Consider the following 26,157-nt stretch of genomic DNA (forward strand, 5'->3'; position numbering starts at 1 on the left):
TTAGGACGGGTTGTAGAAGGGGAGGCTAGAGGAGGGAGGCCTCTTCGTGGTCCATTTGCCGGACACGGGGGACCTGTGATGCGATGGGTGCCACCAGCATTCAGTAGCGAATGGGCACTTCTCTGCTGGCCCTTTGTCAGGGGGACGGGGGGCACCGTGGGACTCCCAGTGCTCCTGTAACCGCCTGGTGGGTGGGAGTGACGGAGCCTCTTCACGCAGGTGTGGGTGAGCTGCACAGCCAGGCCCCACGAAGAGGGGAAGAAAGGGCATTTCCAGACAGAAGCGAGCTTTTAGGCAGAGGCTTGGGGACACGGGTGCCTGTGGTCCCATTGCGTGGGAGCTCCTCTGTTTACATTTACATGATGACAGAGGCTTCCCTCAAGCTGATTGCTAGCTCTGTTTGGGACTTTAAAAAAAAAAGTTTATTTGTTTATTTTGAGAGGGAGAGAGAGAGAGAGACAGAGAGAGAGAGAGAGAGAGAGAGAGAGACGTGGCAGAGAGGGGAGGGGCAGAGAGAGGGAGAGAGAGAGACGTGGCAGAGAGGGGAGGGGCAGAGAGAGAGGGAGAGAGAGAATCCCAGGCAGGCTTTGCACTGTTAGCTCAGAGCTCGACGCGGGGCTCGATCTCATGAACTGCAAGATCATGACCTGAGCCAAAGTCGGATGCCTGACTGATTGAGCCCATCAGGTGCCCCTATTTGTGACTTTCACATGTATTTCACATATAATATGAAATAACATATAAGCATATATTTATATATATAACTTTGTAAATGCGTATGAAATACATATTTACTCACAGAGATACATATATATTTTTTGCCATTAGGAAAAACAAATTAGCATTCTGGAATGTTCCCTACGTCCTTCCCTTTCTTTCTTTATCACCACTAATATTAGACGGAACGAAGTGAAAAAAGGAGGAGAGAAGTGGCCTTATTCTACAGAGGAAATCTCCTGAGACTTCCCGCCGAAGCCCAGGAAGAAAAATCTGGGGATGTGCCAAGGGCATGCGACAAGGCGACGTTATCATTTAGTATCACAAGGAAATAGGTCTTAGCCCATCTTTTTCTATTCCTCCTTTTTTCCCATTGCCTCTGCAGTGGTGGCGACCGGGCTTGCCTCCACGCCTGAGGTCCTTGGGCCTGGGTGCGTTTTCAGTGTGCCCTTTGGTGGACCCTGTCGGGCAGCGTGGGGGGGAAGTGCAAGTCTGGCCAGGTCGACAGCACAGAAACTGAGACCTGCGTCCAGTCCGACACTGGCGGGGTCCTGCTGCGCGTGTCCCCATCGGGAATCTCCCCGGGACCGGCCCCTGATTGTGGAGTCCGCTGGGCTCCTGTCCCGCTTGGCTGGCGGGCTGTCTGTAGTGCCCGTCTGCAGGGAGCCTCTGGGGGCGGCCACCCAGGCGGGTGGGGTCGCTCTGAAGTCCCCCAGGCCAGGGGTGTAACTGCCTGGCTGTTTCCCTAGCTCGCATTTCCCTAAGTGGCAATAACCGTTCTGCCTTGCAGAAGGATGATTCAGTCTTTTCCCCTCTCTTGTCTCTGCATCTCTTTGCTGCTGAGCAAAATGAAATGCAAAAATAAATAATTTTCAGGTCGTCTAAGTCTTTTCTTATTTGTGGGTGGATTTGCAAACACTGTCCATAAGGAAGTCTGTGGCTTTCTCTCCTAGCGCTGAGTTTATGAAAGACGAAAGTGTGGAAAAGTGGACTCTTAACTTCTCCTGTCGTGGAAAAGCACAAGAGCCAACTCCCCTCCGCGACCCAGTGTGTGTCCAGAGAAGCCGGCCCGTTGTGGGCACCGTGACCTCCTGGGCCAGGCAGAAGCGAGACGGTCGCTGGCTGGGTGCGGGCGAGGCGCACGGTGACATTTCATTCTGAAGAAAGATAGGAGAAGTATCTTTGAATTGTGTCTGTCGGCTCCATTAGGATTTGAGAAAAGACTCCTTTGTCCATTTCTTCTCACACGTCTTCTCCATCCCTCCCGCCTGCCCCCATCTGAAAAGGCGAGAAGAAATACTGGCTCACGCAGGACAGTGCCTTTATCTTGCTGTGCCCCGGCTCTGTTTTGTAATTATGTAGATGAGTTCTTTGATTCTGATATTCAAACATTGCGTGAAATCCTGCCACCGGGAGTTTATTGGCCGAGAAACCATCTCTGTTCCTAAGGAAGATAGGAGTCCAAATGAAGTACATTTGTGACATTGAAACTTCGAAAGTGGTCTCCTTTTTAGAAATGGGGGTGTTCTGTCTGTCTCTCTCATACACACACACCTGGAGGTGTTCTTGGATCTTGAGTCCATCAACCCGAATTTCCTCTTCTTTCTGGTTGGAACCTGATGTGTCACACAGGTAAGGGAAGCGGCTACACCTGCCAGGCCCTTGGATGTGGGGCCGCTGAATAGTTCACAGCTGCCAGTGATGGGGGATGCTGAATCCACTGGGGGTCTTCCTTCCCACTCTGGCGGCCTTCCCTTTTATTCTTTACATCTTTTAAAATTATCACGGTAAAATACACATCACCCAGATTTACCATTTTAACCATTTTTGGTCGTGCAGCTCTGTGGCTTTCGGTACATTTCACACTGTTGCGCAACCATCCCCACCGTCCGTCCCTAGAATTTTCCCGCCTTCCCCAAACGGAACTCTCTGCTCATTAACACTAATGTCCCCACCCCCCCTTCCTCCCAGTCCCTGGGAACCACCATTCTGGTTTCTATTTGACGGCTGTAGGAAACAACGTAGGTAGAATTATACCACATCTGTCCTGCTGTAGCTGTTGGCTTATTTGACATAAGCCCTCCAGGTTCATCCAGGCTATAGGGGTGCCAGAATTTCCTTCTCATTTAAAAACAAATTAAAAAAACATTTTATTATTTATTTTTGACAGCAAGAGAGGGCACAAGTGGGGGAGGGGCAGAGAGAGAGGGAGACACAGAATTCAAAGCAGGCTCCAGGCTCCGAGCTGTCAGCACAGAGCCCGACACGGGGCTCGAACCCACAAACCATGAGATCATGACCTGAGTGGAAATCGGACACTTAACTGACTAAGCCACCCAGGCGCCCGCAGGATTTGCTTCCTTTTTAAGACCGAATCATATCCGCACTGTATGGATGGACCACATTTGCTTATCCATTCATCCCGGGGTGGACACGTGGGTTGCTTCCACACTTTGGCTCTTGTGAGTAGTGCTGCTGTGAACATGGGTGTCCACGTGTCTCTTCTGGTTTTTGCTTTCAGTTCTTTTGGCTCCATACCTGCTAAGTGTAGTTGCCGGATCATCTGGTAATTCTAAGTTTAAGTTTTTGCGAAGCAGCTAAACTGTTTTTCCTAATAGCTGTACCATTTTACATTCCTACCCGCAGTATACATGGTTTCCAGTTTCCTACAGCTTTGCCAGCACGTGTTGTTTTGTTGTTGTTGTCGTTAAGTAGGCTTCACACCCAGTGTGGAGCCTGATGCAGGGCCCGAGAGAGAGAGAGAGAGAGAGAGAGAGAGAGAGAGAACAGTGGAGGAGGGGCAGAGAGAAGGAGAGACAGATCCCAAGCAGTCTCTGCACCATCAGCACAGAGCCCGACGTAGGGCTCACACTCATGAACCTTGAGATCATGGCCTGACCAAGAGTCGGATGCTTAACTGACTGTGCCACCCAGGCGCCCCCCTTTCTTCTTAATAATAGTCACCCAGCGAGCGTGAAGCGCTATCTTATTGTAGTTTTTGACTTGACTAGTGGTGTTGAGCATCTTTTCATGTGCCTATTGGCCATTTGTAGATTGTCTTTGGAGCAACGTGTGTTCAGGTCCTTTGCCCATTTTTAACTTGTGCTGTTTGTTTTTTGTAATAGCTGTTGAATTGTAGGGCTTCCGTATATATTTTGATGATCAGTTCCTTATCAGGTATGATTTATCCCTATTTTCTCCCCTTCTGTGGGCTGCCTTTTCACTCCGTTGATAGTTTGCTTTCATGCAAAGACCCTTAACAATTTGATGAAGTCCAACATCTATTTTGTCTTTTGTTGCTTGCGCTTCTGGCGTCACATCCAAGAAATCGTTGTGAAGTCCAGTGCCGCGAAATTTTACTGCTATGTTTTCTTCTAAGAGTTTCATAGTTGTGGCTTTTGTGTTTAGGTCTTTCGTCTGTTTTGAATTCATTTTTGTGCATGATTCTTCATTCTTTTATAGACAGACGCCCACTTTGTCCAACACCATTTGTTGGAAAGACCGTCCTTTCCCCACTGACTGGTTTTGGACTCTGGACAAAATAATTTGATCCATATATGTGAGAGTTTATTCTGGGCTCTGTCTTCTCTTCTGTTGGTGCATATGTCTGTATATACCACACGGTTTTGATTACTGTAGCTTTGTAGTAAGTTTTGAAGCCCGAAAGTATGAGGCCTTCAACTTTGTTGTTTCTCAAGATTGTTTTGGCTATCTGAAGTCCCTTGGCATGGATTTTTTTTCTAGTTCTGCAAAAGCGTCTTTACAGTTTTGACGGACATTACGCTGCATCTGTAGATCTCTTTGGGTAGCATTGAGATCTTAATGGTATTAAGTCTTCCAGTCCATGAACACGAGGTGACTTTACATTTGTTTAAGTTCTTTAATTTCTTTCAGCTGTGTTTTATAGTGTTCATTGTGCAAGTCTTTTGCCTCCTTGGTTCAATTGATTCTGAAGTATTTTGTTGTTTTTATTCACTGTATCTTTAAAAAATATTAGAGACGTTTGTAGTAGCATCTTTGTTATTTTTTATTATTTATTTTTTTGAGAGAGAGTGGGGAAAAGGGGCAGAGGGAGGGGGGGAGAGAGAGCGAGAAGAGAAGAGAAGAGAGAAAATCTTAGGCAGGCTGCGTGTTCAGCGTGGAGCCCAATGCAGGACTCAATTCCATGACCCTGGGATCATGACCTGGGATCATGAGCCGAAATCAAGAGTCGGATGCTTGACCAGCTGAGCCACTCCGGTGCCCCTCTGGTAGCATCTTGAGAATCAGGATCATAATTATTTTTCCTTCCTTCTTCTCTCCTGTCCTCTCCCTTTCCTTGCCTCCCTCCCTTCCTTTTTCTTCCCTCCCTCCCTCCCTCCCTTCCATCTATTCATCCATCCATTTTAAAGGTCCTGCTGTGTGCCAGGTTACTCTTAGGTGCTTGGGAAGATTGAAACTATTGGCAGAAGCCATGATCTGATTCAGTATGGCTCAGGGCTCTGGGATGGAGACTGAGTGTTATGCCTCCGAATCAGAGAAGGAGAAGGACGGGATTATGGGCCACGGAAGCTAGTGGTAGTGTGACTGACAGTCTCTTTTTGGAGATAGAATTTAGGAAACCCAGCCCCCGACTGCAATACAGAGTGGAGGTGTGGGACTGGTCTCTGTCCAGAGTAAAGTTCAAAGGATATATATATATATATATATACATATATATATATATATATATATACACACACATATATATATATGTGTATATATATACACACATATATATATGTGTATATATGTATATGTACATACATACATATAATCTGATTCTTTCTGCACTGTATTTTCTGAAGGGGTCCAGTGTGTGAAAGGGTTGTTTCTTAGAGGACCGGGCCCTGGGGTGGCTGGTCCCTGCGGCTGCGTGGGGCCTAGTGCATCTTTCCAACCCCAGCACCCCCTCAGCACTAGAGCAGAGCAGGAGCCCTTGAGAGTCTTGGGCAATACTGAGTGTATGTGTTCGGCATGGACCCGACAGCAGTTGATGGCCCTTTAGAACGGAGCCCTGTAGCAGACACAGACAGGGCCCTTGCCCCGGTCCCCTTAAGGACACGGTCTGCGTTTCCCCCAGCCCTGAGGAGATGCATGCTGTGGGACATTTTTTTTTCCAACTGAAGGCAAGACAAAGGGAATGAGATCACAAACAGAGCAATTAATTTTCACAAATTGACTTCTTAAAGGAATTAATTAACTTTTAAATTGCTACTTGAAATCCTCAAGTCATATTTCAAGGGGACAGCGTGTGGGATAAGAAGAGCTGAGCAGATTTCAAGAAGTAATGTGTGGTCCAGCCCGCGTCTTCGATGCTTTACGGAGGCTTTGAACCCGTGTGCTGACAGAGGGTTATCTCCTTAGATGGAAGAGACCCAAAACAGAGATAGGAAAGCTAATGTTGTGTCTCTCTTTCTTATTGATTGAATAAGTCTCAGGCTCCTAGATTTTTCTGCAGAGGGCAGGGTCATTTTGAAGGAGAGGAGGGAATATAGGATACGGTTTTTGCTTCTGCTTTGAGGCGGACCACACAAGAAGGAATACTTGGTGATCTGGTTTAATTCTGTGAATTTTTATTGAGTGCCTGCGAGGCATGCTATTAACTACTGTGGGAAATCCAATGATTAATAAATGTTTACTTCCTTCAAGGAAATCTGGTCTGAAGGGAGAGACAGGTACTTAGATAAGCACTCTTACAAGGCCATGGGATTTCAGTTTATAGGAAAAAGTTGTGGAGCAAGCAATTAATTCAGATATGCACATACCTTTTTTTGAGCAGAAGAGAAAGTCAGAATTCAGGAAGGATCTGGAGAAGAGTGTGATATGAAAAATGGACTTGTAGACAAGAGGCCTTTGGAAGTGGAGGGAGGAAGGCATTTCCAGGGGCAGAACAGCTTTCGGAAGGCCTGGGGAGTGGGGAGAACGGGAGGGGTGTGGGGGAGATGAGATTGGAAAGGTGAGTTCAAGTCCCAGCCCAAAGGGCTTTGAATGCTGTACTGGAGGCTTTACCCATTATTTGCACAGCCCAGGGAAATAGTGCAGTTTTTTGGAACAAGATTTCAGGAAGGTAACCGGGGATAGAAGAAGAGAGAGCTTATACAAGGAGATCAGCAAAAATATTAGTTTTCATTGCAGTGAGAGGTGGGGAAGCCTTGGGTCACTCAGTGGGGGGTGATGGAGACCGTCTGAAAGGGACGCCACGGGGTCCTGGGAGCTGTCATCAACTCCTTGCGCCACCTTGAGCAAGTCACAACTCCTCCGTAGGGTTCCGTGTTTTCATCTGTTAAATTGGCTGATGGACTACTGTAGGTTCTTCCCTAAGGTCAGAGTAGTCAAGGTGGCATTTTTTGTTTTTCCCCCAATAGGAGTTCCGTTTCCTCAAATGCTTTTTCCGTACCAATTGGGATGGTCTTATGACTTTTCATCCTTTACTCTGTTAATGTGGCGAATTACCTTGATTGGTTTTGGGATGTTACACCAACCTTGCATTCCTGGAACTCCCTCAGCTTGAGTTCTTCACTGTCAGGAAGGAGAAGTCCATCAGCGCGATGTTTAGACGTTGGTGGGCTTTGGAAATGCACAGGCGTGTTTGCCTGTCTGGGGAGTCCAGGCGGCTTGTTTGCTCTGCAGGGGAGCTACCGGCAGGGTGGTCTGAGGCCTAGGGAGGGCTGTGGTGGACCCTGCAAGGTTTGAGGAAGGGTCTATGGAAGGGGTTGGCGCTGAGGCCCTTCTCTCAGGCCAGCCTTGGCCTTACATCCCCTCCGGTGGGTGCTCAGCCATGGCAGACTCCAAGCTGCTCTAAACTCTGGGGAAGGAGTTGGAACAAATTCTGTATCCACCCTCAGAGGACTGTTGTGAGGGTCAAATCAGTCTGAACGTGTGAAGCTCCGTCCACCGTCTAGCCCACAGAGTATGACCAGCCAGTGTCAGCTACTGTCATCAGCGGCATGGTCACCGCCACCACCGTCACCACCACTGTCCCCACCACCACCGTGACCATCGTCCCCACCACCACAGCCATCACCACCACGACCATCGCCAGTAGCCCCACTGCCATATCACCAGTGTCACCACCATCCCACTGCCATCACCACCGTTACCACCACTGTCCCCACGGCCATCATCACCATCACCGCCACCGCCACCGCCACCACCATTGCCGTAGTGACCGTTATCCTCATCCAAGGTATCCCAGTATCACACCATCAGCAGCAGCAGCAGCTTAATCTTTAGCTCCTCTAACATTAATAATAATGGTGGGAGTGGAAGGGCGAGCGGAAGCCCTCTTGTCTCATCTGAAGCCCCAGTTCTTTCCCTGCGTCCTCCGGCAGCCCTTTGCAGGGTCGTCAGGAGACCGAGCAGAGGGGATGGCTTTGCCGTTTCACGTCTCTGACGCATATAAGCTAAGTGAGGCACGGACCGGCCTGTTCATTTTTTCTTCTGGGAAAAGAAGGTCTGTGCTACTCACTCTGGGCCGCTGGCGACTCTTCCAGGAAAAGAACGAACAGCATTCCGGGAAAGGACCTTTATGCTGGGTTCATCTCGGCATCCTTCTCACTTCACTCTTCACACGGGCAGCGCGGCAAGCTGCCGTCCAGGGTCGAGAAGGGCAGCTGAATGCGCACGTGCACCCAGCCGTCGACACCCGCCTTTCGCCGGGCGATTAAAAAAGGCAGATGGGTTTGAGGAGGAGGAATGTATTAGGCATCCAGCCCACCAGCCAGACGGAGGTGAATCCGAAGATGCGAACGGACACGGGTTGACCGTTTTCTCTTGCGGAGTCATTCCCGGGTCCTGACAGATCAGAAAAATAAAGAAGACAAATGGGCAGCTTGCAAAGAGGCTGCTGTCTTTGTGCTTCTACCAAGTAAAGACGTGTTGCAGATGTCATCTGTCATCATCAGCTTAATAAAGGAGAAGATGTTTCTGCTCTTTCTCGTGCTGTTCTCCGCCCCCCGCACAGAGGGGCGGCTCTGAAAGGTCAGATCACCAGATTAGGAATAGTGTCTTATATTGAATACTTCTGGGTTTGTTACGAAAAATTCATTGCCTTGTCTTCATTGTCCTATCGCCCAAGAATTGGGGAGCATCGGCCACGGACGGACTGGTCAGATTCAGATGCCCGCGGTTGGGAGCCTGTGTCAGTGTGCCTTCAGCAGTAAATAAATAGCCTCAAAACACTCCTTTTGCGTTGTCGTCCGTATACCTCCCTGTATGTTTCCTATGGCCGCTGTAACCAATGGGCACAAACTCAGTAGCTTAGACAACACCTGCTTACGATGCTACAGCTCTGGAGGCCAGAGGTCCTGAAATCGAGGTGTGGGCTGTGTTCCTTCTGGGGGCTCGAGGGGGGAGTCCACTTCCCTACCTTTTCTGGCTGACGGGGGTCACCTGCATTCCAGGGTGTGTGGCTCCTTCCTTGAATGACTCCAATCTGTGCTGTATCCCGTCTTCTGACTCTGAGTCTGGCCCTCCTGCCTCATGTGGAACCTTCGGATCGTATTGGCTCCACCTGGATAATCCAGGATTAGCATCCCCAGTGGAGATCCTCACCCCTGATGCCCCTGCAAAGACCCCTTTGCCATGTAAGGTGGTAACATCCTTTCAGGTTCCAGGAACTCAGATGTTGATGTCTTTGGCGGGGTGTGGGGGGCATCCTTCCATCCAGCACACTTCCCCCTCCCTCCCACTCCCTTGCCCGATAATCTTATATAGTTGAGTCTTTTAATTTGCCTTTAAATATGGGATTGTTTAGGCTGTGATACTAAGAACAAAGGCCAGGAGGGCTGGGCAGCCACTGTGATGGTCTTAGCTCTGCTGTGTCATTTGGGGTCACAGGCATGAATGCTCAAAGGTCCTTTTTCCCCTTCATCTATAAAATCAGGGGTCTTTAAGGCCCCTTTCATAGTTAAATTTGAAGTTTCTTTTCTCACGACTGCTATTGTCTGCCTGCTTCAGAGATGGAGAGGCAGATGCCTAAAGATTTTTGCCTGTGTGCCTTATAAATTCACACGGGCCTGAATGTGTTTATAGTGGACGTGTCCGCTTTATTTTATTTTTATTATTTTTGATGTGTTTATTTTTTCCACGTCTTCCAACAGAATAGACATGCTGGCAGGGATGCTGTTAAGAGCTGTGACAAATGCATTTATGGCCCCTAAAGGCTTAGGAATATGGTTCTGCAGAACCAGGAAAGGCTGGGCATATGCTCTGAGCTCCCTTTACCTAATGCGGTTATTTCTTGTTAAGATTCGCCATAAAATGCTAAATAAACTTAATAACTACTAATAACCGTTTATGCCAGTTGAGGACATTTAAACTTTATGAATTTTGGTGGAAATACAGGAAAATGCCTACGGACATGGAATTTTCTTCATGTATATGGCTTTTGATGTTTTAGGATTTTTGTGATCATGTGTTAGTCTGCTCGCTTTGGCTCTTTAAAAAGGATTCTGGAAGTGATAGAAGTCTTTATTGCAGTAAAAACAAAACACTCCCAACCACCACGAGAGCCTTTATCATTTAGGTGTTGACTGCAGGACACCCGGTGTTCAAATCACCACATCCGTCTGTGGCATTATTTTCTTCAAGACCCCAAATACACACGTAATCCTATGAGGTGTGGATTTCCAGAGCCTTATTTTATGGGGAAAGCTGAATATGGAGAAGGTAGGTCATTTGCTGGAGGTCACCCCGGTCTTCAAGGGTAGAGGCGTTACCCTGTGCATTTCGTTTGGCTCCAGGGACCATGGGTGGGAATGCCAGGGAGTCCGCCTGGGCCTGGCCGGCCTTGCCAGCTACAGGTAGCTCAGGAATGCAGTGGACAGCAGGAAGTATGCCATGATGGGGACGTTTGGAGAGGGGATTGAGAGAGAAACATACTGGGCCTGGCCTTCTGGAAGAGGTGCACCTGCTGGGAAAACCCCATTGGTGGCGGGGAGGGCAGATTGGTCCACACAGGTGTGGCACAGGCTGGCTTCTGTCTTTCAGGGAGAGGCAGGGATAGGAACCCCTCCTGGGGTCCATACTGTGTGTGGCTGGAGGAAGGAGAGGCGACGTGGTCAGGTGGTGGAGGGCCTCCCATACTTGCCAGAGTTTGCACATGATATGATCAAGGAGAATTTTAGAGATGGACACAGTGAAATACCACCGGAGAATAGCCTGGTCTGGCAGAGAGTTCAGGATGGATGGATGAGAAATTGATCAAGAGTTTGAAGATGACTTTTACATTTAGTCTGCTATGTTTTCAGGTAGGATCCATTGGAAAGGAGGAACATCACTGTATCACTGTCCTTCCTTTTTTCCTTCCGTCCTTCCTACCTGTGACCGGAAGTTTGTACCTCTTAATTCTACCTGTTTCAACATCCCGCATCCAACTCCTCTTTGGCACCCACCAGTTTGTTCTCTGTATTTGTCTATTTTTTAGTGTTTTTTTTGTTGTTGTTCATCTGTCTTTTAGATGCAACATATAAGTGAAATGATACGGTATTTGTCTTTGTCCTACTTATTTCACTTAGCATAATACCCTCTGGGTCCATCCATGTTGTTGAAAATGGCTGGGTGTCCTTCTCTTTTATGGATGAGCACTGTTTCGTTGTGCTCACATCTTTATCCGTTCGTCTATCACTGGACACTTGGGTTCTTCCAAATCTTGGCTATTGTTTTTGTTATGTATATTTATTTATTTTGAGAGGTGGGGGAAGGGCAGAGAGAGAGGGGAGAGAGAGAACCCCAAGCAGGCTCCACGCTGCTTGGCACACAGCACGATGCAGGACTTGAGTCCATGGCCGCGAGATCACAACCTGAGCTGATATCAAGAGTCAGATGCTTAACCGATTGAGCCACTCAGGTGCTCCCATTTCTTGGCTCTTGTAAATAATGCTGCAGTAAACATAGGGGTGCAGATATTTTTTGGAATTAGTGTTTTCACTTTCTTTGGGTAAATGTCCAGTAGGGATTGCTGGATCATATGATATTTATATTTTAAATTTTTTGAGGACCCTCCGTACTATTTTCCGCAGTAGCTGCCTAAATTTACATCCCCATAAACGGTGCGTGAGGGTTCCTTTTTCTCCACATCCTCGCGAGCACTTGTTATGTCTTGTCTTTTTGATTCGAGCCATTCTGACAGGTGTGAGGTGATTATTATTTAATTGTGGGTCTGATCTGCACTTCCCTGGTGATTAGCGATGTTGAGCATCTTTTCGTGTGTCTGTTGGCCATCTGTGTGTCCTCTTTGGGAAAGTGTCTATTTAAGTTCTCTGTCCATTGTTTTAAATTTAAATTTTAGTTAGTGAACATACAGTGCAATATTGGTTTCAGGAGTAGATTTTAGTGATTCAAAACTTACAACACCCAGGGCTCATCACAGGTGCCCTCCTTCATGCCCATCCTCCATCTGGCCCAGCCCCCATCTACCTCCCTCCCTCCACTCACAGTTTGTTCTCTATCGTTAAGAGTCTCTTGCGTCTTGGGTGCCTGGGTGGCTAAGTCCATTGAGTGCCCAACTCTTGATTTGGGCTCAGATCACGATCTCAAGGTTCGTGAGATTGAGCCCTGTGTTGAGTATGGAGCCTGCTTGGGATTTTCTCTCCCCCTGTCTCTCTCTCCCCCTGCTCTGCTTTCTCTCTCTCCCAAAATAAATAAATAAATAAATAAATAAATAAATAAATAAATAAGCATTGTGGTTTGTTTCCCTTTCTTTTCTTCCCCCCTTCCCATATGTTCATCTGTTTTATTTAAGTTCCACATATGAGTGGGATATGGTATTTGTCTCACTCTGCCATATTTTTCATAGCACATTATATTCTAGCTCCATCCACGTCATTGCAAATGGCAAGAGTTCATTTTTGATGGCTGACTAATATTCCAGTGTGTGTGTGTGTGTGTGTGTGTGTGTGTGTGTGTGTGTGTGTGTGTGTATGCACACACACATACATATGCCACATCTTTTTCCATTTATCAGCTGATGGACATTTGGGCTCTCTCTGTAATTTGGCTATTGTTGATAATGCTGCTATAAATATTGGGGAGCATGTACCCCTTGGAATCTGTATTTTTGTATCCTTTGGGTAAATACCTACTAGTGCAATCCTGGATCGTAGGGTAGTTCACTTTTTAGTTTTTTGAGGAACCTCCATACTGTTCTCCAGAGTGGCTGCACCAGTTTGCATTCCCACCAATAGTGCGTGAGTGTTCCCCTTTCTCTGCATCATCCCCAGCACCTGTTGTTTCTTTTGTCGTTGCTTTTAGTCATTCTGATAGGTGTGAGGTGGTATCTCATTGTGGTTTTGACTTGTATTTCCCTGATGATGACTGACGTTACACATTTTTTCATGTATCTGTTACCCATCTGGATAATCTTCTTTGGAAAAATGCCTGTTTATGTCTTTTGCCCATTTCTTCACTGGGTTGTTTGTTTTTTGGGTGTTGAGTTTGGTAAGTTCTTTATATATTTTGGATACTAACCCTTTATCAGATAATGTCCTTTGCAAATATCTTCTCCCATTCTGTAGGCTGCCTTTTAGTTTTGTTGATTGTTTCCTTTGCTGTGCAAAAGCCTTTTATCTTGATGAAGTCCCGATAGTTATGTTTGCTTTTGTTTCCCTTGCCTCCGGTGACGTGTCTAGTAAGAAGTTGCTGCCGCTGAGGTCAAAGAGGTTGCTGCCTGTGTTCTCCTTTAGGATTTTGATGGTTTCCTGTCTCATTTAGGTTTTGTCATCCATTTTGAGATTTTTGTGTGTATGGTATAAGAAAGTGGTCCAGTTTCATTCTTCTGCATGTCGATGTCCAGTTTTCCCAACACCATTTGTTAAAGCCTGACCTATTTTTTAATTGGATTGTTTTGTGTTGGTGTTGAGTTGTATACGTTCATTGTGTATTTTGGATACTACCCTCTCATCAGATGTATCATATGCAAATATCTTCTTCTGTTCAGTAGTTTGTCCTTTTGTTTTGTTGATGGTTTCCTTCTCTATGCAAAAGCTTTTTATTTTGCTACAGTCTCAATAGTTTATTTTTGCTTTCGTGTCTCTGCCTGAGGGAACATATCTAGAAAAGTATTTCAGTGGATGATGTCAGAGAAATTACTGCCTGTGTTTTCTTCTAGGAGATTTATGGTTTCAGATTTCACATGTAGGTCCTTAATCCATCTTGAGTTTATTTTTGTGTGACGTGTAAGAAAGGGGTCCAGTTTCATTCTTTTGCACGTAGCTGTCAGGTTCTCCCAACGCCATTTGTTGAACAAACTGTCTTTTCCCTGTTGTAAATTGTTGCTTCCTTTGTTGTTGCTTAATTGACCATATAAGCATGGGTGTATTTTGGGGCTGCCTAGTCTGTTCTACTGATCTATTTGTCTGTTTTGTGCCAAAACCATACTGTTTTGATTTTACAGTTTTGCAGTATAGTTTGAAATCTGGGTACTTTGTACTTCTTTCCATATGTTTTCTTTCTTATTCTTCCTTTTTTTTTTTTTTTTTGAGAGTGGGCTTTGTACTTTTTGTGTCTTTAACACTTTCTAATAGCCTTTTTCCACTGTGATAGTTACCTTCACCTCATCATGCTGGAGCAAAATTGTGGTCTGCATTTAATGGTATGACTTTTTTAGGTGCTTCTCTGAGAGAAATAGGCACTGCTGAATGTTCAGATGAACAACGGTTTCAGAGATTTGTTGAGTATCACTACTTTTAAGAATTTCTTCTTAATGTTGAACATATTTTTGCCTGTTTAATTGTAACACAACTTTTTGGCTCAATATCAACATTGGTTATATAATAATTAAAAAATCAGTTTAGCGGGACACCTGGGTGGCTCAGTTGGTTGGGCATCTGACTTCAGCTCGAGTCATGATCTCTTGGCTGGTGGATTCGAGCCCCACATCAGGCTCTGTGCTGACAGCTTGGAGCCCAGAGCCTGATTTGGATTCTGTGTCTCCCTCTCTCTCTGCCCCTCCCCCGCTAGTGCTCTGTCTCTCTCTGTCTCTCTCTCTCTGTCTCTCAAAAATAAACATTAAACAAAAAATCAGTTTGGTTTCTAAAGAATATTCAGTCCATGTGTAATTGATTCATAGTTAGGAAATAATTATTTAATTAAAATATCTATTAGTGGAAATATAGATAGTATATCAAGTGATAATTAAAATGATAATTAAAATGTTCTTCCTCTTGCAAACATTCAGCCATAAAAGGGAATAAAGTTCTGATACATGGGATAGTATGCATGAGCCTTAAAACATTCTGTTGAAGAAGCCAGATAGGAAAAGGACAGTATTGTTTGATTCTATTTATGTATTTATTTATTTATTTATTTTTAAATGTTATTTATTTTTGAGCGAGAAAGAGCGCGCGAGCGAGGGAGGGGCAGAGAGAGACAGAGACAGAAGATCAGAAGCGAGCTCTGTGCTGCGAGCGCAGAGCCTGATGTGGGGCTCGAACCCACAAACCGTGAGATCATGACTGGCGCTGAAGTCAGACGCCCAACCGACTGAGTCACCCAGGCACCCCTGGTTGATTCCATGTATGAGGCAGGTGGCGTAGTCACGCTTCTGAGGGATGGAGAAGGACCACAGGTTCTCAGGGGCTCAGGGGAGGGGGAACGCGGACGTACCGCTTACGGGTATGGAGTTTGTGTTTGGAGCGACAGAGAGGTTGTGGATGTTGCTGGTTGTGATGATTGTGCGGCACCGCGGACGCCGCCGTCGCCCTTGTATCGGAACTTACAAGTGGTCAAAACGGCAGATTTCACATCCTCCTTCTTGACCGTGTTAGTGTGGGTGTATTTCTGGGCTGTCTACAGTGTTCTGTCGATCTGTGTGTCTGTTTTTGTGCCACTGCCACACTGCGTTGATCACTAGAGATTTGTAGGACCACACTAAGAAAAATCGCTTACGGTTGCGTGGGGTTACGGGTTTCTTCTACTTGACGACTCTTTATATTTGTCTCTTGAAAGAAAAGGCTACTTTTGAGGCTGTCAGGGAGGATGATCCAGGCACGGACTGGATGCGTTTCAACATGAAAAACAAGCAGGAACAAGGCAGCAAAGTCCCTTCTACCTCTGCTGATATCTTCTTATCCCTTTTTCTTCACAGCTTTTTATAACTACGATGCCAGGGGAGCGGATGAACTTTCTCTACAAATAGGAGACACTGTGCACATCTTAGAAACATATGAAGGTGCGTATGCTTCTGGTGTCTTTTCTCCTACCGTTTTGGGCATCTAGCACACTTTTTCAGTGTTTCCAAAATATGTGTCAACACGAGTCTTTCTCATACGATCGCTTTTCTTGCATGATGGATGCCATTTCAGGTGAAGGTAGTCATGAGGCTATTTGTTATTTAAATGATACTTTATTACAATGAGCCCAAAACTAAAAATTCTGAATTTTAGACTCTAAAGTTTTCTGGGGAAATAGCTGTTTTCATTAAAAACAACAGAACCCTTTGTTTCCTTTTTTGCAAATGTATATAAATCTTGACTATGAATAACTGACCACTTGAAAAAATAATGGAAAGAAATATTTAAGATATTTTAGCGTTTAAGTGATTGTTTTGATGTATTTGATGTATCCGGTAAGACTTCTTCTGTTCTCATTTAGATTTGTTAGCAACATCCTCAAAGGAACCAAGATTGTTTTTTTTTCTTTGACCCTGTTTTCTTAGAGGTGACTGGAGTTTGTCACAGTTCTGTGGGACACGGTCCAGTGAAGCAATCATTACCCAATAGATTAGAAATCCCGTAAATGTACTTTTGTGACAGTGGTTCTTAAATGTCTTTGATTTTTCACACAGTTGTTTTTTTTTTTTTTTTTTTTTTAATGTTTATTTACTTTGAGGAGAGAGAGAGACAGAGTGCGAGCAGGGGAGGTGCAGAAAGAGAGAGGGAGACACGGAATCTGGAGCAGGCTCCAAGCTCTGAGCTGTCAGCACAGAGCCGGATGCGGGGCTCGAACTCACAGACCGCGAGATCATGACCTGAGCCGAGGTCGGAGGCTCAACCTACTGAGCCACCCAGGCGCCCCACACACAGTTGGTTTTTGTCTTTAGTGTCATGCATATCATTAGAAGCTTCCCCCCCCCCCCCCCCCCCCCCCCCCCCCCCCCCGTCTTGTTCTGAGGTTACTGTCACACAGAAGGGGAGCAACGATGGCCCGGACGTCTGAAACTCCTCAGATCTGGACGTTTTTGTAAAATTGTGTTTTAGCATTGGTGGCTTTATTTCCTGCTTGAAGGGGCGACTCCCGTAGAGCAGATGAATGAAAAGAACTGATTAAAATCGATCATTTCAATAGAAAAATTGCTTTTAGATTGGGTTTAGCTAAACCCTTCCAGTAGGAGGTGGGGGTAAGAGAGGAGATTGAAGTCACCCGGTCGTAATCGGTGAACTGGGCTTCACACTCCGTTCAGGAAATCACTTTGCACAAGAGCGAAGCAGACGTGAGCCTCTGTGCGCCAGGCAGGCTGTGGCTTGCTGCAGTGTTCCTCCCAGGCCACTAGGAATACCCCCGAGGCCATGTCCCTGGTTTGCCCTTGTGACTCACGTGGACTTAGAATTCTAGTCCCTTTGCGTCTTTAAGCCTAAAATCGTCCTGGTAGGGGAAAGAAAAAAATCAGCTTTAGTGTCGTCTGCCTGGAAGCAGATGTAACTGTGAAAACAGACCGTGTCCTTAAGTGAATGAGTAGTTGTGATGGGTGCCTTCTGCTTGTTTTCAGTTTTTATAGCTGACAGTCGGATTGCCGTATCTGCTCTCGGTATCTATTGCCAGTGTTGGAGAGGAAGCAGAGAGAAATTAAGTAGAGGTTAGGGATCAAACCTCTCATCTCAGACACTTTCCTGATCTGAAGGCAGAAGTGCTCTTACATCTTTTTTATGTTTGACCCCGCTCAGTTGAAGTTGAAATCCTGGTTAATAAACTCTGGGCGATGACGTCATTCCTAAAGAGATAGCAATTTCCGGTCAGTCCGGGCACGCAGAGACTGCTACCTCTTGTTCTTTGCTTCATAAGAAGAATGGACTCTTCCAACAGTGGGATCCTATGACGAGCCAGCGATCCTTGCTGTACATTTGACTTAAAAAAAAAAAAAAATTGGCTAGCAGGCATCGTGGTAAAGGATTCTTCAGTGAGCATTCAGTTTCTGGGCTAGTCAGTCTTCCAGATTCTGATTAAAATGCTCCAATCTTTGTAAAGACCCTTTCACACAAAACAAATTCCTTTTCCGTGACAACTGTCGTTTTGGTTTCAATCAGAATCTGATCAGAGAAATGCTTCTGGGGAAGTACTTTTGGCTTTGGGAAACTTGGTGTCTTTGTTCATCAAATAAAAATGGAATAATTGTTTTTCTGTTCTTCCCATTTGTTCTATGTAAGTTTCACGGATCGTATTTGAGTTCGGCATTCTTTTTTTTTCTTTCCTCCTCTCCCCTCCTACATTTCCTCTAAGAAAATGTATTTCTGTTTGTCAAATTTAATTTTCTTTTTCTGTGTGATCCTTTTTCAGGATATGACGTGGATTTCTGCAGAGAATATACATTCTAGATGATCACTCTTTATAGTAAGGTTCAAAGAACAAATTGACTTTAAGTTGCGGTTAATTTCTCTCTCTCGGGCTCATGAGGGCCTGGAGCTTAGAGCAAAGAAAAAGCAGTTTACAGGTCACTGTGCAGGTGGAAGGAACTTGGAGGGTTCATTGAAGGCATGCCCCTGCCTTTAAGCAGTGCCCAGGCTCAACCAGACTGGAGAGGTGAGCCACGGTCCCGTGTTTATTAATTGATTCTCCGGTGAACGGTCCTGCCACCTGCTCATTTCCATGTGGCTCTTGGGGGCTGGATGCTGTACTCCAGGGAGGTTGCAGGCTGTGTACAAAGATTAGGAGATTATTCTTTTGTTTAAACCACTATCCTGGAACTGAATATATTCAAATTTTTACAGGGGTAATAATATATTTTCTCCCCAAATACACATGAGTTCCTTTTTGGGCCATCAGCATGTGTCCGTCCAAGGCCTTGTGAGACAGTGGGAGTTTCCTGGGGCCTTTATAGCAAAGTACCACATACCGGGTGGCTTAAACAGACAGCAGAGGTGTGTTCTCTCCCAGGGCTGGAGGCTGGTAGTCCGAGATCAGGATGTGGGCTGTGCTGGTTCCTTCTGAGGGCTGTGAGGGAGAAGCTATTCCGTGCATCTCCCCGGCTTCTGTGGTTTGCCGATAGTCTTTGGTGTTCTTAGACCGTATACGCAACACTCTGGTTTCTGCTTTGTCTTCACACGGCAGCGTCTTGTGTGTGTCTCTGTCTGCTTCTCCTTTTGATAAGGACGCCAGGGCCTGGTATAATGAAATCATTTTAACTCGATCATTTGCAAAGACCTTATTTCCAGATAAGGTCACATTTATGGATAGAGTTAGGACTTCAGCATCTATTTTGAGGGACACAGTTTAACCCGTGGCAGACTGGAGAAGGCAGTCACGTTGCTAAGGCTCTTGTCTCATAGAAGACCACTGAGCCGTCCAGCCCAGCCTCCACTCAGCAGACATCCTTTGCAAGTTGTCCCAGGTGACCGGCCGCCTGGCCCTGGCCCAGTGGCCGAGCGCTGTAGCTGTGGTTACCATCTTCCTGGGGATGATTATTTTGTGCGCTGAGATTTTGGCCGCAGGGCTGACTGTGCCCCCTTGCAGCGGGACGCCGGTTGGTGCTTTCTCCAGAATGCCCGTTGTGCATGTGGATGCTGACCATGCAGACGCGATTTGGTCACATCTGGGTTTTGACTCTCTTGTGCAGCACTCGGGGCAGGTCACCATACACCTGACATAAGTGAATGTCCTGTCCATCTTCGGGCAGCTACTTAAACACTGGGCCGATCCCAGAACCTTGGTGACGGTGGTTCTCACCTGCCCACCCTTGAAGAAACTCCAGCTTCTTCCGCATGCATGTTCTGTCCTTGATGCTGATGGCTTCTCAGGGCACAGTGAAGGCACCTTTCCCCATGCTGCTTTGCCTAGCACCCCTTCTCCCTCCTCCATCTGACTGGCCATGGGGCGTCCTTGAAGACTCAACCCGAGCACGTCCTGCCTGGGCAAAAGCTCCCTCCTGTCTGCCTCCCACCTCCTTTGCTCTGGCTGGTACCGTCCCGTCTCGGCACCACCCCTGGACTTGAGTGAATGTGTTCCTCCTGTTGTTCTGCTGGGAACACTGTGTGGTGCTTGCTGGCTCGGCTGCCATTTTCCTGTGCTGGACTGTGTGCTCCCTGAGATTAGGGGCTGAGTCTTGCCCATATTTGCCTGTCTCTTAGGTGAGTGTCTCTTGTTTGAAGCAGGTTGGTTGACTCCACGGAGAGGAGACCACTCGTGAGCTCTGCCTGGGAGAAGTTTATCAGCCCGTTACTACTACTGGCCCTGGACCTCCTGCTCCTGATTCTCTTATATCTCCTCCCTTCCTTGAAAAAAGACTTTGCAGGGATATCTTCTCTCCTTCAAGCTACAGTCTCTATCCTGCAACACGGTGTGGCCCCTGCTTCCCTTAGGAGGTCTTCCGATTTGTGAGCTCACGCACGTCAGAAATTCGGTCTCCTCTCTTTCTGTATTTTGCTCTGTCTAGTGTGGTCTCTGGCACATACATAGTGTGTGGGCTCAGTTGGTTGAAGGAATAATGTATGCAAATAATCTGGGGAGGAAGATGATAGGTTTTCATTTTGCTTAGGAAGGCAGTTAAGAAACTGTTACCAGCTATTGTTTCAACGTTAAAAAAAGACAAGACTCCCTACATTTTATCCCCATGGCTCACCCCTTTCTTCCCCTCTTCCCGTGGAAAACCCTTTCACCATGTTTGAAGTGGATGTTCCTGTTCTTGTCCTGTTTGGCGTGCATGTACTTTTCATGTATATAAATGTGAGCATAGCTCTCATTCTGTTCTTTACTTTTTTACCCAGCGCTACATTTTAAGACGCACACCTGTTTATTTTTAGCGTTCTGTTTAGTTCACAGCTCCCACTGCTGTGTGTGCGCTCCCCGTGTTTTACCGACAGCCTTCCCAGCTCTGGGCACTCAGATCCCCTCCACTGACACCACCCCACATCACGCTGCATGGGTATCCTGCATCTGTCCCGCGGGTGTGCACGGGCGGGTGTGCGCGTGTCTTTCCCAGGGACGCCTTCCCAGGTGGTGGTTGTCGGTTGCAGGCCGTGGGGACAGATGCTTTGGAGAAGTAGAGAAGGTTGCTCCCCTTTGGTTCCTGTAGGCTGTACTCTTCCCCACGGTGCCCAGGGCTGCCCATATCATGCAGCATAACAATTTTTACCTCTAAAGTTTGGGCAGTAAAATTGTGTCTGATTATTATGAAGTTTGAGCCTCTCTTCTCTCAGGGGTAAGTCCTTGGACTTCTTCTATACACTGTGGTTAAGCGCTGCTCTGTTCTGCTTAGTTTCTGTGTTTTTCCTGTCATTTTATAGTATTTTCCTTATATGTTCTGGGGCATTTACCCCTTGTCAGTTTCAGAAAAAGAAAGGGCGTGTTAATAATGAAAATATGAAGGCTACAGTGAAAGGGTGGAGGCCCGTCCTTAAAGTTGAACCAATAGAGCCTTTCTTCGGTTCTAGACGCAGGCTGCTGACTGCATCGACCGCCCCTCTTTTTCCATTTCACTGTGTGTGAACGCTGCCCTCGACGGGCACAGGTTCTGGACCTCCACGCAGCGACCAGTGAGGTAGACAGTACGGCTTTCTGGAGACAGTCCCGCACATGTGCGGCGGAAATCTGGACACTTTGCGTCTGCTGTGTCCCCAGTCCATCTGGTGAGTCCCTTTGTCAAGAAAGCAAAGCGGTCACCACTAGGTCTTAGCAAATCCTTTGCATGGATCCTGGGAATGTCCATCTCTGGTTGTGAGTGCTTAGAAAGCATCTGTTGTTAATCGTTAATCCCTTGAGGACTTTGCTCATTTCCACCCCATCACTTTCTGGTCTGTGATCTTCTTCCTTGCCTCTGGTTGGTAATATGCTTGTTGTTTGGTAAGAGGGTGCCATCGTTGTGGCAATATTCTGAGCTCGCTCAGACATCGCTAGTTTCTGAGCTTTGATTTCTGATACTAAGAGCCCATTATTTGGTTATTGTCTGGAAAATTACGGGATAACTCTCTGTGGGCTCCCGTGATTCTCTGACCGGGTCCTTTTGCCCCAGTGGGGCAGAGTTGGAATTTGAGTTTGGATTTACTTTCCCTGAGCAACATGGCCAGAGTGACTTCAGAGCCTTTGGGGTAAGCAGATACCCACGGACGTCGTGCGAAGTGGGGCTGTTGGGAGGCTGGAGACTGGCTGTGGACACCGAGGCATCCGCAGGGACCATTTCCACCCTCGGCTGGAGCGGAGGTGCCAAGGGTGTGGTCAGGGCTGTGCTGCCTTCGAAAGGGCTCTTCTGTTTGTACCCTGTGCTGACAGTCCTAGTGTGCCCGTCTTTGGCTTCCGTGGGAACTGGAGTCAAGGCCAAACCCCAGGGGCTGGGTGGGCCCTTGTTCCCGGGCCTGGCGCTTCCGGTTGGGGGCTGAGTCTTTGCCCCAGACGTACATTGTGAGATCACGGCTGCTTCAGGGCACAGTGTCTCCGGATGGAGGAAGTTAACGCTCAATAGGTTCTCTGTTATGGGCAGTTCTTGATCTGAGGATGCTGGTTTGTGCACTTGGCTGTGACCCTTGTCCAAATCAGGGAGAGGAAGCAATGGGGAGGTGTATACCCAAGGAGCCTGTTCAGGGATGAGTGGTCAAAGGGATGATTTTTCCTCATGGGACTGTGCTGCTTAACCCCAAAGTGATAGCCTCAAGGTCTCGAGTGACAGATGAAGATGAAAAGAGCTGGCGGTGTGTTCGGGAAGGTCACCAGCCTGGCGACTTTGAGACGCGCCCTCGGGAGCCTTCCAGTATATTTCCACAGTGTTGGGATTATTGGATTCTTGTGGCAAACTGATTTCCCTGCTTCTGCAAAGTAACGAATCCCATATGATGGGAGGGTATCGCCAGGGTCCTAGGATGTCTCCTTGTTCTAACTATTTCAACTTTTGTTTGTTTAGGGTGGTACAGAGGTTACACCTTGAGAAAAAAGTCTAAGAAGGTAAGTCGTCTTTCTGAAACCCCGTGCATGTCGCTTCATACATCACCCGGTGAGAGGAAATCAATCCTACCCCTTTTGTGTCCACAAGTTTTCCTTCTGTATCTTTCTCTGAGCCGAAAAAATGTGTGGGCTGAAACGCGGGCTACCCTGAATTGTTTGCCTTTCGAACAACACGCACTTATAGAAACGCTGGCTTCATTTCCGTGATGGAATCGCTGGGCTGAGGCGCAGTGCTGACCTCCTGTCACGAAGGGCAGAATCCTCTCTTCTGGGTGGAATGTTGCACACTGTTGAAGCACAGGAAGGTGTACTAGAGTGATCTGGGTGTAATGACTTCAGAAAGAAAAAAACACTGCTTATAATCGTCAGTCTTACGTTATCCGTGATGACAACAGACTTGCAAAGCTCACGCATGCTTGCTTGCCTCTTGCATGTGACTCTTCTTAAACTGCATCAGACGCTCGCCAGAGAGAGCTTCTGTGTCCCAGGGCAGTCTGCTCGCGTGGCAGTGTGAGCTTCTGAAGTGAAGACGGGCCATCACACCCCGATCCTGGTGGTGGACGCCCCCGCACGCAGTTCTCTTGTGGCTTTTCCATTCTTAGCTTCACAAAACCTAATTACGGCCCTTCTGTTTTATTCCGAGTTTGAAATCCTGTCCATTCTAAGCTATGATTAGGCCCTGCCCACGTTAACGTACACACTTTAACATCTACTTACGCTTGGCAGATGGCTCATTTCACTTATGTTTCTTAACTTTGCCTCTCATTATCTCCTAACTGGGCTGGGCTCCTCCAGCGGTCCTGAGCCCGTAACTAAGGCTTTCCAAGTCCAGCGGCTCGAGCAGGGAAATTCCTGCTCTGCTTCCCCTAGAGACCCTGCAGACAGGCCATGCTGGACAGTGGGGAGCTGTTCGTCCTTAGTAGCAGTGACTCGGGAAGGGCCCGGGTTGAGGACAGCAGGGCTGGCCTCCTCTGGCGTAGATAGTACTGTTGGTGAGGCCAGTCTGCAGACAGGAGTGGGGACCTCCTACCCCGTCCTGCCAGACTCAGACGGGGCTGCGTGTCTCACACACCCAGTGACCTGGTGCCTTGACGTTTGAACATGGCGGGTTCGAAGCGGGTGGATGGTGGGATAGATTTCCCAGGGAAACTTGATCGCCCTCCTACAATCCAGAGAATATTCCTACAGATGAAACTCTAGTTTCATGGGAGAAAGCCACAGCCGAGGACTTTGTTATACAGAGTTGGGGTTCTTGGGATCATGGGCCACCGTCTCCCTCCACAGCCACACAACAGGGGTGAAGCTCCCTCTGCCATGTGCTGGGCAGGCCCCAGGCAAGCTGTTCCCTTTCCCTTGATGCTTATTTGGTGTTTGGTACCACCTTCGCCAGTGCTTCCCATCCCCCAGTGGCTTCCTGAACTGCTGTCCTTCCTGCCCTTCTTTGGGGTGCCCCGACCTTTACAGCTCATTGCTACAGGAGAGCTGGGCAGGGCTGTGTTTAGTTTTCCATCTAAAATCCTCACTGGAAGATGAGGCGGTTGCAAGATAATAGGATTTCGTGGGTCCCTCCCAGCAGTGCAGAGAAGGGACTTGGCCCCTAGCAATCCTGACTCCTAAGTGTTCTGGAAGCATCCTTTGTATAGTTGTTTACACAGGTGTAGATCGTTCGGGCTGGATTAGAACGACCCCTGCTGCGCAGTTTGCTCATTTCAAGCCTGTGCGTGTGTCCCCTCTGTACCTTCTACTGCTCCTTCCGGGGGGGCTCCGTGGTGCCTGAGACCAGGTTTACGGAGACTGAGGGCTATCATTGCCTGTGGACATGGGCGAGGCTGCCTTGTTATTTTTCTCCCTCCATCCGACAGCACATGCTGACATCATGTGTGCTCTTGGAGGCATCCTGGGATTTGGGGGTGTCCTGAATGGCTGGGGCCTGGGGGAGGGGTCCTCTAGTCCTCCTCGTCGCTCGGCCACTGTCTTTCTGCCGGACTGCTCCCCTCCCTGTGATAATTCTTCTTTTTGTGCAACTCGGTACCTTTCCTAATAGGCAGGAGGAACACGAATCAGTGGTACCCATGCCCCTCCCAAACACGATTAGTAGTTGTGGTTTCTGGTTCTCCCGTGTAAATCCTTGCGGGCCAGATGCCAGGGAAACACGATCCTGCTCACACGGCAGGTGCCTGGAAACCGCCAGTGCCGCTGAGTGGATTGCTGCTGCGCCCGCTAGATCTAGTGCAGGAACCCTGACTAGCTGTGCTGTGCTGCCCCGCGCCCCAGCGCCTCCAGCCCCATTGCTCCCTTTCGGGTGCTCACTTCTGCCTCACACCAGTGAGGGAGCTGTTTCGCTTGCTCAGACGCGCGGCCGACGTCTTGGTAAAGCTCCTGGCATTTCACCGACTGCGCTTAACAGTGAACTTCGCGAACAACTTCCCCTCACGCACCGTCCTGCTAGGCGCGTGCCGTGCTTTGCGGATGCGGGGCGCGGTGTTAACAGAAACCGTGTCTAGCGGTCGTGTGGATCGGGCGAAATTCGTCCACTGTCTGTATTTTCTCTGTTTGAAGGTTGATGGGAAATCCGTGGGTCAGGTAAGCAGGCCTGCATGCATACGTGATGACCGATGGTGGAAAGCAACTTTTGACGGCAGCGTTAGCTTTTTGAAGGAAGGAACTGTCAGAGACCGTCATCGGAGATTGTTTTTAGGCATCGCTTGGCTCTGGATCTGCCCGCGTCGAGGGCAGCGGTGGACGCGAGGAGCGACCTATGGAGAAGACACAGGAAAGGCCTGTGGAATTTTTTCCCCGCAGACAGTTCGCTTCTGTTTTCTTCTGAGACACCTGCAGCCTCAGTGAAACACAGGCAGACTGAGTTTATGCCTCCTGTTTGCCTCACTGTGTTGTATGTGAGATTTACCATGAGACTCACAGAATTCGCGTTATCCAGCCATGCCTGCCTCCACCCTTTCAGGATAGTTGTTTGATTTTCAGTTGGTATTCATGTTGATAATAAAAACTACTGTTTTTTTTTTTTCCTCCCCCAAAGGGTATATTTCCTGCTTCGTATATTCATCTTAAAGAAGCCATAGTTGAAGGCAAAGGGTGAGTCTGGTCTTGATGTTCGAGCAAAGAAATGCTTGTACTTGGCTTTGCTGCTTATCCAAATGGCAGTGCCTGTAGGGGGGTGGGGGGTGAATGTGGGTGTGAGTGACCATGATGGGATGAGAGTTTTAGAGAGAGGGAGGGAACTTGGGGTGGCTTTGGACCTTTGAAAAGTCTGAAGTCAGCACTGTACCTGCAGTCACGTTCCTTGAAGCTGATGTCGATTTGGGATAGCATGGGCCCAGT

The 26,157-nt window shown here is 47.6% G+C and overlaps 1 protein-coding gene across 3 annotated transcripts in view; it reads left to right on the forward strand.

The window, feature by feature from the left end:
• DOCK1 (dedicator of cytokinesis 1) overlaps positions 1-26,157 on the forward strand; it is a 524,611-nt gene that overhangs the window by 47,534 nt on the left and 450,920 nt on the right. For all 3 annotated transcript variants that reach the window (XM_042961087.1, XM_042961088.1, XM_042961089.1), the window contains exons 2-4: positions 15,824-15,907; positions 22,778-22,818; positions 25,856-25,911. In XM_042961087.1, the coding sequence (XP_042817021.1) occupies positions 15,824-15,907; positions 22,778-22,818; positions 25,856-25,911 (181 nt within the window). The remainder of the gene's footprint in view (positions 1-15,823; positions 15,908-22,777; positions 22,819-25,855; positions 25,912-26,157) is intronic.

The sequence above is a fragment of the Panthera tigris genome, chromosome D2 (assembly GCF_018350195.1).
Source record: "Panthera tigris isolate Pti1 chromosome D2, P.tigris_Pti1_mat1.1, whole genome shotgun sequence".
Taxonomy (NCBI): domain Eukaryota; kingdom Metazoa; phylum Chordata; class Mammalia; order Carnivora; family Felidae; genus Panthera; species Panthera tigris.